The sequence below is a fragment of the Lithobates pipiens genome, unplaced genomic scaffold (genome assembly GCF_037356315.1).
Source record: "Lithobates pipiens isolate NorthernLeopardFrog02 unplaced genomic scaffold, aLitPip1_a1.2 Scaffold_23, whole genome shotgun sequence".
NCBI classification, from domain to species: domain Eukaryota; kingdom Metazoa; phylum Chordata; class Amphibia; order Anura; family Ranidae; genus Lithobates; species Lithobates pipiens.
The window spans coordinates 36839302-36855133 of NW_027507785.1; the positions used below are offsets into that span (position 1 = coordinate 36839302).

Consider the following 15832-nt stretch of genomic DNA (forward strand, 5'->3'; position numbering starts at 1 on the left):
TTTTGGTAATATAGTGTATAAAATATTTATTTGCAGTATTTCATATTTAACTGAACATAAGGGAGGCAATAACATCAGTTCACAAAAGAATGATTCATGTGATATTTACATTGTCATGTTTTTTTTTTTGTTCCTTTTAATTAGTCTGCTAAATTTACCATAGAAGTATAATAATGTTGAGATTTTTTCCCGAGTTCTGTATGTGAAAGTCAATTCAGAAAGAATGCCGTAATCACTTTTGGAATATTTTGACAAAATGTTATAATTTTGGCAACTTGCATTTCAGTCATTTTTTTCAGGGTGTTTTTTAAAGCTTTAAAAAGCCTCCTGGAGGTTCAGCATCTATGAAGGTTCATTTAGCATTTAGGTTCTAGTTCAGCATTAGAGCTCAATTTTCTAAAAGCAGAGGCCCTGTAGAATAAAAAGATGATAGTTGCAGTTTTTTTTATTTCACATGATATTTGCACAATTGTTTATTAACCCACATTTTCACAACTGTGACAAAGTCCCGGGGGCCCCTGAAGCCCAATGGTGACCTCCAGAGTAAGAGAACACTGACACCCTTCAGTGTAGAGTGGGTTACAAGGCATGGTGGGTGTAATGCAAGAAGAACAGGTGGGCGCCAGACACTTTTTGAATGCAAAGAGTTTTATTGTCTCTTAAACAGAACTGTGGGTCAGTGGATTAGGGCCAGGATACTCTAAGCCCTTGTACACACGGTCGGACATTCCAACGGATTAATTACGGAAGAGGTCCGGAAGTGATGTTGCATACACACGGTCAGACTAAGTTGTCGGAAAATCCGATTGTACATAAGTTGATGACGTTATTTCGTTACGACGGGACTACGTTCAGGCTAGTAGCCAATAGCTTTGGTCTAGGAATTTGATCTGAGCATGCGTGGCACTTTGTCCGTCGGAGTAGGCTACACATGATCGGAGTATGTCCGAACGGTGCATTTTGTTGGAAAATTTTACCGGCAAGTTGGAAAAGTTGGTCCATCGGCTATTCCGACGTAAACAGTCCGATGGAGACCACACACAGTCGGAATATCTGACAACACGGTCTGATAGGACACACTCCGCTGGAATCTCCGACCGTGTGTACAAGGTCTTAGGTAGATGCAATGTTAATTGGCAGACTCCGAGACTTCTATTGGTAGACAGCTATACAGGTGAAGGCCTCTAGCCAGGCGCCACTTCTGTATATGTAGGACTGCTGTCTCCTATGGCAACAATCTTGTAGCTGTTACTAACGGTATGGTATTCAACTATCTGCGACACAAACAGTTCTCTTCACCCCACACTCATTCACTGTGGGTCTTCACTTAATAAGCTCCCAGTCTCTCTCACTAGACTTCAGATCTACTAGCCACTGGATCACTTAAGCTCTTTCACTGTAGCACCCAGTATCGGGTCGGGTCGGAGCGAGTCATGCCCGACGCGCGCCGGGTGCTTGGAGCCACTCAAGTGCCACCCCCCGCTTTCCTGCTGGGTCCCTAGCTTGGTACTCACAGATACTCCTCAAGCTTTACCCCTGCTGACACTTTGGGTCCCTGGCTTGGCACTTGTTGATGCTTTCCTACTTCTTCACCGTCCCCGGCTGGCGAGAAGTCTGCTCTGGTACTGGCCTTAGCTTCCTCACAATGGTCACCGGTAGCAAGGTGGATGGCCCCTCTGTGGCGACAGCTTCCCCTCTACCTCCGACCATGACTGGTTCCCCGGGCGTTGGAACCGTTACTTCTGCTTGGGGTGGAACCGTTACTTCTGGTTGGACTACAAGCCTACAGTTCCAACCCTGCACTACTTCTGGATAGGCTCTCAGATAGCCTAGCAGCCAGATGTCCCTGGGATAGGCCTCTACAATAATATAAACCTAACATAAAACCACCTGCCAAAGACATGGCCACAGCTAGACACCCGAAGAAGCTGGTAGAAGATCCCGGTGAGGGACCTTTTGAAGGTGAGGCAGGTATTGCAAACTTTAATTCTGCTTTAAGTTAACAGACAACGAATTTAAGTCCAACTTCAGTTAAAACTTTTAGACAGGTAACAAAGCAGGTAAAATAGTAGAAGTTGCAATCCTTCCCCTACTCTCTCTATAGCAAAACAAAGGCTCTCTCTCTTACGGGGTGGCTGGGGTACTGTAAGGTAGGGGCACACAGGTCCTCACACATACTGTAGCGCCGATGCTTTGCTTCGCCAACCCATTTTGGGCTGTAGAGTTTGACAGCTGGCCTCGCCTGTCAAACACTCCCCATTGAGATCAATGAGGTCTCCCCGCATCCGTAAGCCAAATAATTTGCTCTAGGGTTGCCTGAGAAGAGATCCACAGTGGAACTCTTGTCAGAGTCTGGTAAGCATTTAAAGAGCTCTAATGCCTTGTACACAGGACCGGACTTTTCGACAGACTGAAATCCATCGGCCTTTTCGATGGACTTTCGATGGACTTCCATCGAATCGGACTTGTCTACACACAATCACACCAAACTCCAACAGATTCGACCATGATGATGTACGAATGGACTAGAATAAGGAAGTTCATAGCCAGTAGCCAATAGCTGCCCTAGTGTCGGTTTTCGTCCGTCAGTCTAGCATACAGACGAATGGATTTTTCAACCGGGCGGCACAGTGGTGTAGTGGGTAGCACTCTCACCTAGCAGTAAAAAGGGTCACTGGTTCAAATCCCAACCATAGCACTACCTGCCTGGAGTTTGCATGTTCTCCCTGTGCCTGCGTGGGTTTCCCCTGGGCACTACGGTTTCCTCCCACACTCCAAAGACATGCAGGTAGGTTAATTGGCTTCTGTCCAAGATTGGCCCTAGTATATGAATGGGGACCTTGGATTGTGGGCTCCTTGAGAGAGTGGGGACTGATGTGAGTGCGCAATGTACAGGGATAGGGACAATTATAGACACTCATTCAGGTTGAACTGGATGGACTGGTGTCTTTATTCAACTTTACTATGTAACTATGAGTCCATCGGAAAGATTTGAAACATGTTCTAAATGTATAGTCCATCTGATTTTTCTACAGCAAAAGGTTCGATGAAGCCCATACACGGTCGAATTGTCTGACGGATTTGTTCCGTCGGACCTTTACTGTCAAAAAGTCCGGCCATGTGTACACAGCATTAGTTGTTTTGGCTTTACATACACTTTAAACATTTTGATGTGAAAATTATCATGATATAAAAAAGGAACCCATCTTATATAAGCTATGGCGGCTTGGTGAGTTGTATACAGTAACAAAAACAACAACAACAAAAAAAAAATGCACATTCTCTTTAAGTCTGTTTTATGCTCTTGCTATATTTTTACAAACTTATTTGTGTTACCGAAAAAGATTTGAAATTCACGATACCGCACCTATAAATGTGATTATACATAATAGCGTTATGGCTTGTTCCCCCCGCGCTGTTTTCTTTGCATATAAAGCACCGTCTTTAGCCAATGTATGCCTAACTTATATGTTGTCATAAAAACGTGCGGCAGATGTTGATTAATGACTGCATCTTCAAGGCTCTGCCTTTATGGGGCGCCATAAATTGTCTTTAATAGGGTAATATCTCAGCACAATGAAAAGCGCTTGCAGCGCTCTAAACTTGATAATTGGAACTGAAAAGATGTGAAGGAGAAAAAAATAAATAAAAATATAACAGCAGACAAAATAAATCCAGTGACCAGCATAATAAGAGGAAGGGTTCTGTAAACCAGGGAATTTGAAGAACTGCAGGACATGTAAATAACAAACATTGGACTGTTAATATGCAGTCAGAATAATATAGAAGGATGAACTTCCCCTGAATATTGATGATGAAGTTGCGGTAAAACTTATGATGTGAGTATCGCTACATTTCATAGAGTTAGAAATAAAGAGGGTTAAGTCTTGATTATTAAAGCATATGAACCACTTGTAAAAATCAGCATTTTTTTGCTTGCAAATTGCTTAGAACCCCAACATTATATTTATTTTTTTAAGCAGAGGCCCTAGGGAATAAAATGGTGGTTGTTGCAATTTTTTCATGGCTCTCGATATTTGTGCAGCCATTTATACAATGCAAATTTTTCAGGGAAAAATACACTTTAATTTTAGTGCATGAAACCACAATATAGTACCCAATTTTTGGTAAAATATAAATTAATGATGTTACACTGCGTAAATAGATACCTAACATGTTACGCTTTAAAATTGTGCATGCCCCTGGAAGGGGACAAACTATGGTACATTAAATGATCCATAGGCAACTCTTTTAAAGCATGTACAGGTTACCAGGAGGTCTGGTCAGGGCCGTCTTTAAGGCAGGGCAAAAGGGGAAGCTGCCCTGGGCTCTCTCATTGTTGTGGGGCCCAAAGCAGCTGCCTCATACTTGCCAACTATCCCAGTTTACATTCTCTTGTCCCTTGAACTTTTAGTCCAGTGCTGTGTCCTGATATCTCAGTGTGAAGTGCTGCTACTAATGCTGCCCAGCTCTGCCCTATTGTGTACAGATGACTCACCTGTAGACCCTGTGTTTACATATAAATAAGCGGCATTCATATGTAAATTGACGTGACATGCATATGTAAATAGCTGAGGCCAACGGAATTGATATGTAAATAAAGGCAGTATTCAAATGTATATCATGCCCCACTGCAGTGAGGAGATGATGTGCTGTAACCTATAGCAACCAGTGAGCAGTATTACTGTACAGTAATCTCTAGCAGCCAATCAAAAAGCAGAAATCATGTGCTGTAACCTCTAGCAACTGAGCCTTAATGAGTGCTGTAACCTCTAGCCACCAGTCAGTGAGCGGTAATGATATGCTGTAACCTCTGGCAACCAATCGCAATCGCTCCTTGATCTGATACAGTAAACTGATTTTAAGTCTAGCTGCTAATTATTTTATGTCTCAGAGAAGGTTGAGAGTGAAATTGCATAGGGGGACGGGTGCCCTAAGAAATTTTTTGCCCAGGGCGCAAACAATATGCAGTAGGAAACAGGCAGTGAAGCCGTAAGGCTCCACTGCCTGTTTCCCTTACAAGGAATGGCGGCGCCGGGACCCGAGAGCCGAGGGACGGGTCGGCCTCAGGCGGCCGACATCGCGGGCGCCCTGGACAGGTAAGTGGGCTGATTAAGTCAGCAGCTGCAGTGTTTGCAGCTGCTGACTTTTTTTTATTTTTTTATTTTTTTATTTTTTAAACGGCCCTCCTCTTTAAAGCACTTGGGCTTTCACATTGGGACTGCAGATGAGGCTTCTTTCAATTGCTTTACAGGTGCTTTTTAAAACGCCTGAAAAACGCCCCAGTGTGAAAGGGGTCTAACATTATGCTAATCAAAATTTTGTTTTTATCCAAAGTGCAAATTTTATTATGTGATATGTCCCTTTTTTAACCAATTCAGCCCTGAAAGATTTTACTCCCTTCATGGCCAGGCCATTTTTTGCGATACGGCACTGCATTACTTTAACTGACATTTGCGCAGTCGTGCAATGTTATACCCAAATAAAATTGATGCTCTTTTTTTCCCACAAATAGAGCTTTCTTTTGCTGGTATTTGATCACCTCTTTGGTTTTAATTTTTTGTGCTATAAACAAAAAAAAGAGCGATAATAAAAAACAAACAAAAAAAACTATATTTTTTACTTTCTGCTGTAATATATATCCATTAAAAAAATTGAAGAAAAATTCTTCATCGATTTAGGTCAATATGTATTCTGCTACATATTTTTGGTGAAAAATCCCAATAAGTGTATATTGATTGGTTTGTGCAAAAGTCGTAGCGTCTACAAAGTATGGTATAGATTTGGGGACTTTTTAGTTGTTTTTATATTTTTTACTAGTAATTGGGGCGATCAGCAATTTTTAGTGGGACTGCTGCATTGCAGCTGACAAAACTGACACTAAGTGACACTTTTTGGGGACCAGTGACACCGATACAGTGATCAGTGCTAAAAAAATACACTGTCACTGTATAAATGACACTGACAGGGAAGGGGTTAACACCAGGGGCAATCAAAGGGTTAAGTGTGTCCCTAGGGGGTGCTTGCTAACTGTGTGGGGGATGGTCTGACTGGGCAAACACAGAGATCCATATTCTTGCTTAGCAGAAACACTAGATCTCCATGTTCTCCCCCCTGACAGAACAGCGTTTACATAACCAGATCACCGTTCTGCCTCTCTGGGGAATGATCGCGGGTGGCCATCGCATCCACTAGACCCACTGATTGGCTCCCCCCTGTCCCACAGAAGCTACTGCACAGAGCGATGTCCAGGTACTTCGCTTCGCGCAGCTGGCTGCAGTAAATGTGCAGAACACAACATTCCTTTGAATGCAGTGCTACAAAAACATGCTAATGCAAAATTAAATATTTACATATAAGGGGTAATTTATAAAAATTATCAGCACGAAAGATAAGTAAGGGAAGGATCAGGCTGTGTGTAAAGGGTAGGCGTATGATGGCAGACCTTCCTCCATGTTCCCCATTCGTTGGGTACCAGGCGTGGGTCACATAAAAGCATAACTCCCAACTTTTTGTGATGGGAATGAGGGACACCTATTAGCCAAAGTATGTAGGTATAAGACACACCCCCCGCCACACCTCCTTACAGTGGGGATCGAAAAGTTTAGGCCCCCCAGGTAAAAATTTGTATTAATGTGCATAACGAAGGCAAGGAAAAATTTCCAAATGGCATCAAATTACAGATTAGACATTCTTATAATATGTCAAAAAAAGTTAGATTTTATTTCCATCATTTACACTTTCAAAATTACAGAAAACAAAAAAATGGCGTCTGCAAAAGTTTGGGCACCCTACAGAATTTATAGCATTCACTGCCCCCCTTTGCAAAGCTGAGACCTGCCAGTGTCATGGATTGTTCTCAATCATTGTCTGGGAGGACCAGGTGATGTCAATCTCAAAGGTTTTAAATGGCCAGACTCATCTGATCTTGCCCCAACAATCAGCACCATGGGTTCTTCTAAGCAGTTGTCTGGAAAACTGAAACTGAAAATAGTTGACGCTCACAAAGCTGGAGAAGACTATAAGAAGATAGCAAAGCGTTTTCAGATGTCAATATCCTCTATTCGTAATGTAATTAAGAAATGGCAGTCATCAGGAACAGTGGAAGTTAAAGCAAGATCTGGAAGACCAAGAAAAATATCAGACAGAACAGCTCGCAGGATTGTGAGAAAAGCAATTCAAAACCCACGTTTGACTGCACGATCCCTCCAGAAAGATCTGGCAGACACTGGAGTTGTGGTACACTATTCCACTATAAAGAGATACTTGTACAAACATGGTCTTCATGGAAGAGTCATCAGAAGAAAACCTCTTCTACGTCCTCACCACAAAAATCAGCGTTTGAACTTTGCAAATTAATATATAGACAAGCCTGAGGCATTTTGGAAACAAGTTCTGTGGACCGATGAGGTTAAAATAGAACTTTTTGGCCGGAATGAGCAAAGGTACGTTTGGAGAAGAAAGGGCACAGAATTTAATGAAAAGAACCTCTGTCCAACTGTTAAGCATGGGGGTGGATCAATCATGCTTTGGGGTTGTATTGCAGCCAGTGGCACAGGGAACATTTCACAAGTAGAAGGAAAAATGGATTCAATAAAATTTCAGCAAATTTTGGATGGTAACTTGATGCCATCTGTGAAAAAGCTGAAGTTAAAGAGAGGATGGCTTCTACAAATGGATAATGATCCTAAACACACCTCAAAATCCACAGGGGATTACATCAAGAGGCATAAACTGAAGGTTTTGCCATGGCCTTCACAATCTCCTGACCTCAACATTATTGAAAATCTATGGATAGACCTCAAAAGAGCAGTGCGTGACAGACAGCCCAGAAATCTCAAAGAACTGGAAAACTTTTGTAAGGAAGAATGGGCAAAGATACCTCAAACAAGAATTGAAAGACTCTTGGCTGGCTACAAAAAGCGTTTACAAGCTGTGATACTTGCCAAAGGAGGCAGTACAAGATATTTACTCTGCAGGGTGCCCAAACTTTTGCAGATGGCATTTTTTTGTTTTCTGTAATTTTGAAAGTGTAAATGATGGAAATAAAATCGAACTTTTTTTTACATATTATAAGAATGTGTAATCTGTAATTTGATGCTATTTGGAGATTTTTCCATCTTTCCTTGGCTTCGTTATGCACATTAATACACATTTTTACCTGGGGTGCCCAAACTTTTGATCCCCACTCTAAAGGCGAATTATACAAAGAAAAATTATTAGTTAAACCCACGAGTGCTTTTTTTTACCACTACTATTCCTTTATATTGGCTTTTGAACTTTACAAATGCAGCAATTTAGAAATTGGATGAAAGGTCTTCCTTTGCACTGCCCATGGCAACCACAGGTAGTACTTGTCATGGTTATGCAGTAATCTTTCTCTGTCAGCTTACCTCTCCTCTATGTGTTCACCTTTAGAGGCCAGCCATCCTCACCTGACTGCTTAGATAACCTTCCCTCAGCATAGCTCCACCTCAGCCTCTAATTAGGAACAGTATATTAACCTGTGCATTGCAAGCCAACCATGCTGATCAACCATTGTGTGTTTAGCTTTCGTGTACTATTTGCTGTGTTTCCTATGTCTGATTCCTGTTACCGATTTTGGCCTGTTCTTGACTATCCCTGTCTGCTTGTGACCCTGACCTTTGGTGTGTTCTATGTTTATCCATGTTTGCTAGTCGCCCCAACCTTGGCTTATCCCTTTACTATCCTTGTTGTTCCAGCCTGCTGCTTCCTTCCTCTTTCTCCTGTAGTCTAGCGTGAGCTGTGAGACCCTGGGGCCGCGACCTGGAGCCAGACTGCAGCCCAGTCCATCCTCACCACTAGAGGCTCTGGTGAACACCTGCTGGCTGTTAGACTCCGTGCCCTGGGGAATCTATGCTCTAGCTCCCAGTGGGATCTGTGTTGATGCTCCAGTAGACCTGCTTCCTGAACCTCCCAGAGTGCAATCCGCTGCAGTCAGTCCCATGGTCCACTACCTTAGCGGTGCACTTCTGACTCCTATGGAGTGCATCTGTCACCTGGACTCAGGTGACCTGACAGTACTGCAATAGGATATCTCTTTAGGTGCTGTCTTTATACCCCAATGCACCTGGTTATCCAAAGCTGGAGGTTGTGTGTGCTGGTTACTTGAATTAAACTCATTTAAGAACTTCACACCAGGCAGAAAGCAAAGTTTAAAAGCTTTAGTCAGAAAAAGATGCAAAACATGACAAAGTCCTTATGCACAAGAAACAGTTCTTTTCCCTAAATCCCTACTAGCTAACTCAGGTTTGTGTGCTGCCTCGGCATACCATAGCTGGTGTCTTCTGGAGGACTAAAGTTCTCAGGAGCCCCAGGCATGTTGACAGGCTCATCTTTCCAGTAATGACAGCTGGACGAGAAGAAAGCTAAAGGAGAGCCAAGTAGGGCCCTCTCAGAGTGAATGATGGAGGATCAGATCTCATTGCAGCAATCAGCCTCTCTTCTTTTCATGTGGCTGGTCTTGTCTAGACAGAACTCACTCCTAATTTTATATGCACAGAAAGGGGGTAGAGCCTGAAGTCAGACAGTAATTAACTAGCACTTTCCAACCTGCTTACATGTTATGTGAGATACCATCAACAGTTGACGAAGTCACTGTCACTAGGTAGCTGGCAAAAAGACATTAAAGGAAAGATGTAGGCTTCTGGAGTGAACACTGAAAAAAAAACATGGAGCAAGGCAATAATATACAACAACTCCAAGAACAGTATGAAAAAAGGGACCGATGTCGTATTCTGTATTAGCAAGCCCCTGCATATGTTTTGGGATAATCTTCCATCGTCAGTGTCAATAATAAAGGGACATGGCCCATAACATGTAACTCTAGTTACATAAGCTAGCAATTCAGTCTGTTTTTTACAACAGTTCTTGGGGTTGTATTGTAGTGCCTTGCTCCATGTTTCATTCAGTGTTCACTCAAGAAGCCTCAATCTTTCCTTTCATCTCTGCTTTTGCCAGATGCCTAGAGACAGGGAATTCAATTATTGTTGATGTGACATGGTACCCCACAGGTGCTGCACAGTCAAATGCTGTCTAAGCTTTAACCTGCTCCCACACCCATTCTAAGCCTTATGCTAACTATCCTGTAAAGATGTCTCTACTTACCTATTCTAAGGTCTGGTCATATGATTGGCTCCCAGCTCTGGCTTCAGTGTAGAGGAGAGACAGCCGACATTGGATTGCCCATAGTACGTCTATGGGTGATGACAACACATAGGCATGGCAGCCGCTGCTCTCCTCTTCACTGAAGCCAGGCACAGGGGAAATCTCGTGGGAGCACCCTCAGAATAGGTAAGTATAGACATTTTTTCCTTTACAGGGCAGTTAGTAGAGGACATACAATGGGGATGGGAGAAGATTTAAGTATAAATAGGATTTGATTGGGATGGGAGAAGATTTAAGTATAAATAGGATTTGATTGTACTTTACTTTAAAGAGGAAGTAAACCCTGGCGTGTTTTACTTCCTCTTTATTTCCCTCCAAAGGTAAAGCATAATGAGCTACTATGCATTGCATAGTAGCCTATTATGTGTCACTTACCTGAAACGGAAGTCCGCAATGTCACCGTTGTCCCCACTAGCAGGGAGCGTCCATCTTCGCCCCTCTTCCCACCGGTGCCGCAAACTCCGGCTCTGTGACTGGCCGGAGTTGCATGATGTCACTCCCGCGCGTGTGCGTGGGAGCCACCAGTCACGGCATGACCCCTATTAGAAACGACACAATGTGCCTTTTCTAAAGTACGCATGCGCCAACGTCATTGGCGCATGCGCCGACGTCATTGGCGCATGCGCCGTAGTCATTGGCGCATGCGCCGTAGTCATCGGCGCTCGGATCTTTCGTAAATATCTCCTAAAACGTGGAGGTTTAGGAGATATTTCAAGCACCTACAAGTAAGCCTTAATATAGGCTTACCGGTAGGTAAAAGTGGTTGTACAGGGTGTACAATTATTTTAAGGTACAGTAAGGGCCTATGTAGAAGGGGTTTTGTTGCTCTAAATGGGTTTTGCTTTTCCATACAATACTATAGGAATGCAAGGTGAAGCAGATGAAATGCAGGTCAGTAGCAGGTATTCTTCAGGTCAAATGCGCCTAATGAATTCTAAATGATCTCAAATGGATGTCACACTTTGACACAAGCCTAAGCCCTTCGACACAGGCCCTTACAGTAAGCGATGTGATTGGGTATTCGCTGTGCCCATCCATTTCACTTGCTCATTACCGCATCCTAGTAGTGGTAATGCTAGCGTCTCATGAGCAATGCTGAATTAGTCTAAAATGGCCCATGGGTCGTACATTGGAGACACTTTATCTAATACAGAGTTATGACCTCACCTCAATGGATGCTGTTGGTTAGGAATCACATTGCTTGTTCTTAGAGAGCTTTCAGATTCATGGATTTCTTTTGGAAGGGAAACATTTCCAGGCAGATTTGGATCCAAATTGTATGCAACCCTCCATATGTGTTCATACTTTAGGATTAAACTTCTTTTTTATGTTAAAACAAAGATGTGCCTATGAGGTAATGTTTCTCCTTGTTTCAGGGACAAAGTCACTCTACTAATTACATATGTATGTCTACAGGTGTATTGCCCATGGTTTAACAGCGGAGGAAATTTCAGAGTTCAAAAGGAGGAAAGCTGAAAAGTTGCTTTCTAAAAAGGAGGCAGAGGTATGAGGAAGAGGCAAAACGAATTATGTCTGGTTGTTGTGTGTGCATGTCAGTGTATACTATCTAGAATCCACCTTGCGTGAGCTCCATTTTTATTCTTTTTTTATTATTATTATTATTTATCTACTTTTGCATGCATGCATGCCTACAAGCACTCAACACAATTTACCCTCTTGCTTGAGCATTTTTTTTTTTTAAAAGCACATTTCTTTTTCACATCACTGGATGATTGAAGTGAATACAGGTTCATTAAAACACAGTAAGTCCATTAGTAAATCAATCCCATTGGTGCCAACTTACTGAACTTCAGTATCACATACATGGGGTCATGAATATATGCCCTGCCCCTCCCAGATTACTTGCATGGCCCCCTCTCCTATCTTAGGGTACTACCTAGTCTTAGGGGCTGATTTATAAAGCAGCAGTAGGGCCCTACTGCAACCATTGCAGTTCTTGCTTTAAAAATGTGATCACAACTTGGAACAAGAGCACTTTATGTGCAAGAGTGGTGTATTTTGAATGTTTCCCTAAGCCACAGAATTTCAAGCTAAACCTAACTAGTCTTAAAAATGCTCCCTCTCCTAACACCTATGCAGACTAACCTATGTAAGAAAGATGTATATACTTACCTATTTTCAGCCTGCTCTGGCCCTGTCATGTTATTCCCTGTGGCAGCCAAAGTTAGCTGCAGGGGAAAGGTGAGAGCACTCAACAATGGCTGGTAAAGCCTGGTGTGTTGGCATAGGCTCTTTTGGCCCATCCATTGTCTGTACTCCCTCCTCTCCCCTGCAGCTGCTCCTGACTGACACAGGTGAGCCAGATCATTTGACCAGGCCAGAGCGGTCTGGAAATAGGTAGGTATACAGTTCTTTATTAAACATGTTAGCATAAGTGTTATATACTAGTTGGGTTCAGCCTTGAATTCTACTCTAGGACCCTCTCCAAATAGAGACAGTATTTATTTTTTATTTATTTTTAATTGGTACTTGGTAAATTGGAATGTGTCCTCCATGGCAGTACCCAGCTACCACTGTTCTTTTAGCAAAAGCTGGAAAATTGACCTTGAAAAGGGTCAGCAAAAAACACGTTTCAGCTCCCATAGACTTAAATGGGGTTTTGGGGCTATGTTAAGAATTTGTTACTGGGTTCGCCAAACTTCTTTTGCACTGAACTTTGCCTGGTTTTCTCATCCCTATCCAGATCATTTAGACTTTATTGCTTAAGCATTTGACCTGCAGTTGATCTCCTTCTGAACAGCATTTGGCCTAATTCATGCTGCTTTTACATTCCAATAGACGTACATTATCTCACAAAAGTGAGTACACCCCTTACAATTTTGTGAACATTTTATTCTTTATTTATTATCTTTTCATGTGACAACACTGAAGAAATGACACTTTGCTACAATGTAAAGTAGTGAGTGTACAGCTTGTATAACAGTGTAAATTTTCTGTCCCCTCAAAATAACTCAAAACACAGCCATTAATGTCTAAAGCACTGGCAACAAAAGTGAGATCTTAGGGGGTGTAACATGAAAAGATAGAATTAAATGTTTACAAAAATGTGAGTGGTGTACTCACTTTTGTGAGATACTGTGCGTGTGTAATATATATATATATATATATATATATATATATATATATATATATATATATATATATATATATATATATATGTATATATCTCTACAGTCATGGACGAAAATTGTTGGCACCCCAGGAATTTTTCCGGAAAATCAAGTATTTCTCACAGAAAAGTATTTCAGTAACACATGTTTTCCTATACACATGTGTATTCCCTTTGTGTGCATTGGAACAAAACAAAAAATGGGAGGAAAAAAAGCAAAGTGGACATAATGTCACACACAACTCCAAAAATGGGCTGGTCAAAATTCTTGGCACCCTTAACTTAATATTTGGTTGCACACCCTTTGGAGAAAATAACTGAAATCAGTCGCTACCTATAACCATCAATAAGCTTCTTACACCTCTCACCTGGAATTTTGGACCACTCTTCCTTTACAAACTGCTCCAGGTCTCTCTTATTGGAAAGGCTCCTTTTCCCAACAGCAATTTTAAGATTTGTCCACAGGTGTTCAATGGGATTTAGATCTGAACTCATTGCTGGCCACTTTAGAACTCTCCAGCGCTTTGTTGCCATTCATTTCTGGGGGCTTCTTGACGTATGTTTGGGGTCATTGTCCTGCTGGAAGACCCAAGATCTCGGACGCAAACCCAGCTTTCTGACACCAGGCTCTACAGTGTGACCCAAAATCCTCAGATTTCATGATGCCTTGCACACATTCAAGGCACCCAGTGCCAGAGGCAGCAAAACAACCCAAAAACATAATTGAACCTCCACCATATTTCACTGTAGGTACTGTGTTCTTTTCTTTTTAGGCCTCATTCCGTTTTCAGTAAACAGTAGAATGATGTGATTGACCAAAAAGCTCTATCTTGGTCTCATTTGCCCACAAGACGTTTTCCCAGAAGGATTTTGGCTTACTCAAATACATTTTGGCAAACTGTAGTCTTGCCTTTTTATGTCTCTGTGTCAGCAGTGGGGTCCTCCTGGGTCTTCTGCCATAGCGCTTCATTTAATTTAAATGTCGATGGATAGTTCGCACTGGCACTGATGCTCCCTGAGCCTGCAGAACAGTTTGAATTTCTTTGGAACTTGTTTGGGGCTGCCTATCCACCATCAGGTCTATGATGCGTTGCAACCTTTCATTAATTTTTCTCTTCCGTCCACACCCAGCAAGGTTAGCTACAGTGCCATGGGTTGCAAACTTCTTGATAAAGTTACACACTGTGGACAAAGGCAAATCTAGATCTCTGGGGATGGACTTGTAACCTTGAGATTGTTGATATTTTTCCACAATTTTGGTTGTGGTTGTCCTCAGACAGTTCTCTTCTCCTGTTTGTGTTGTCCATGCTTAGTGTTTATATTGCCCACACCTGTTACTTGCCCCAGGTGAGTTTAAAGGAGCATCACATGCTTGAAATAATCTTATTTATCCACAATTTTGAAAGGGTGCCAAGAATTTTGAAAACCCAATTTTTGTAATTTTGTGTGACATTATGTCCAATTTGCTTTTTTTCCTCCAAGGTTCACAATGATACCATGAGGCATGATGTCAAACATACTAAAAATAGATTTTCAGTTTTTATACACTTTGAGTTTAAAAGTCCTGTTTTTAATTTAAATTGTTTCTGTTGTTTTTCTTCTAGGGAGGACTGGCAGGAAATGGTAACCAAGGAAATTAAATCTATCTTCTGGAAAGCCAGGAAAAGTATATCTTTGGCCAAAAAGGCATCATTTACAGGAATTTTGTAATGGACCACCTCTAAATTCTCTGGAGAAGGATGCATTTTTTTTTTTAGAGGACGCCGTTACTGAAGGGTTTCTTGGAGTGAATGAGGACTCTTTTAAAGGCGGAAGTTTTAACAGTTGAATGGATAAAGTTGAGGAAGTCTTTCAACTCCTTGCTTACCTTTGAGGCTGGATCAGATGACATCACAGACAATGTAGTTGCACGTTAGAGTGTTTGCTAATGCTATATTTGAGCACACTACTGCATTACAATGGTGGTCATCCACAACAGACCGCATGGTGTGTCAGTGCTCCTCTCAAGTTCAGACTTTGTCGGGTGTCATGACCCCAAAAGTTCATAAATATATGTTTTAGGACTTGATTTTCCTTCAAGTTGCGCCTAGTGTGTGTATATTGGTTGGTTTGTTTTAAATAAATGAAATTGCTCATTCCAATGGATCCCAAGCTGACTTAAATGTTTGCTATTCTGTATTAAATACTGTGCATGGAAAGACCAAAAAGAAGCAAGAGATACCTATTAAAATGAGCACTGGAAGTAGAAAAGAAAATCTCAGTAATTAATAAATGAAAGTAAAGTAAAGAGTATAGACACAAAATAATATAATACTTAAAGCAAACCTTGCACTAAAGTGCAAGGTGCACTTATTCAGTAGTGGACCCCCCCCCCCCCCCAATGTATGATCTTTGTACAATAACTTTTTTTCCAGAGGCTTTTTTAATTTAAGGAATGCGAGTATATGGGCCAATACTAAATAAACAAACCTTGCATTTTAGTGAAATTTCCACTTTAATGGGATAATATATACG

At 41.7% G+C, this 15832-nt stretch overlaps 1 protein-coding gene across 1 annotated transcript in view; it reads left to right on the forward strand.

Moving 5' to 3' along the window:
* Positions 1-15459, forward strand: part of LOC143927382 (retinal guanylyl cyclase 2-like) — a 195511-nt gene extending 180052 nt beyond the window's left edge. The window contains exons 19-20 of the mRNA XM_077451426.1: positions 11605-11692; positions 14923-15459. Coding sequence (XP_077307552.1) covers positions 11605-11692; positions 14923-14958 — 124 coding nt within the window. The 3' untranslated portion in view covers positions 14959-15459. The remainder of the gene's footprint in view (positions 1-11604; positions 11693-14922) is intronic.
* Positions 15460-15832: the final 373 nt, after the last annotated feature.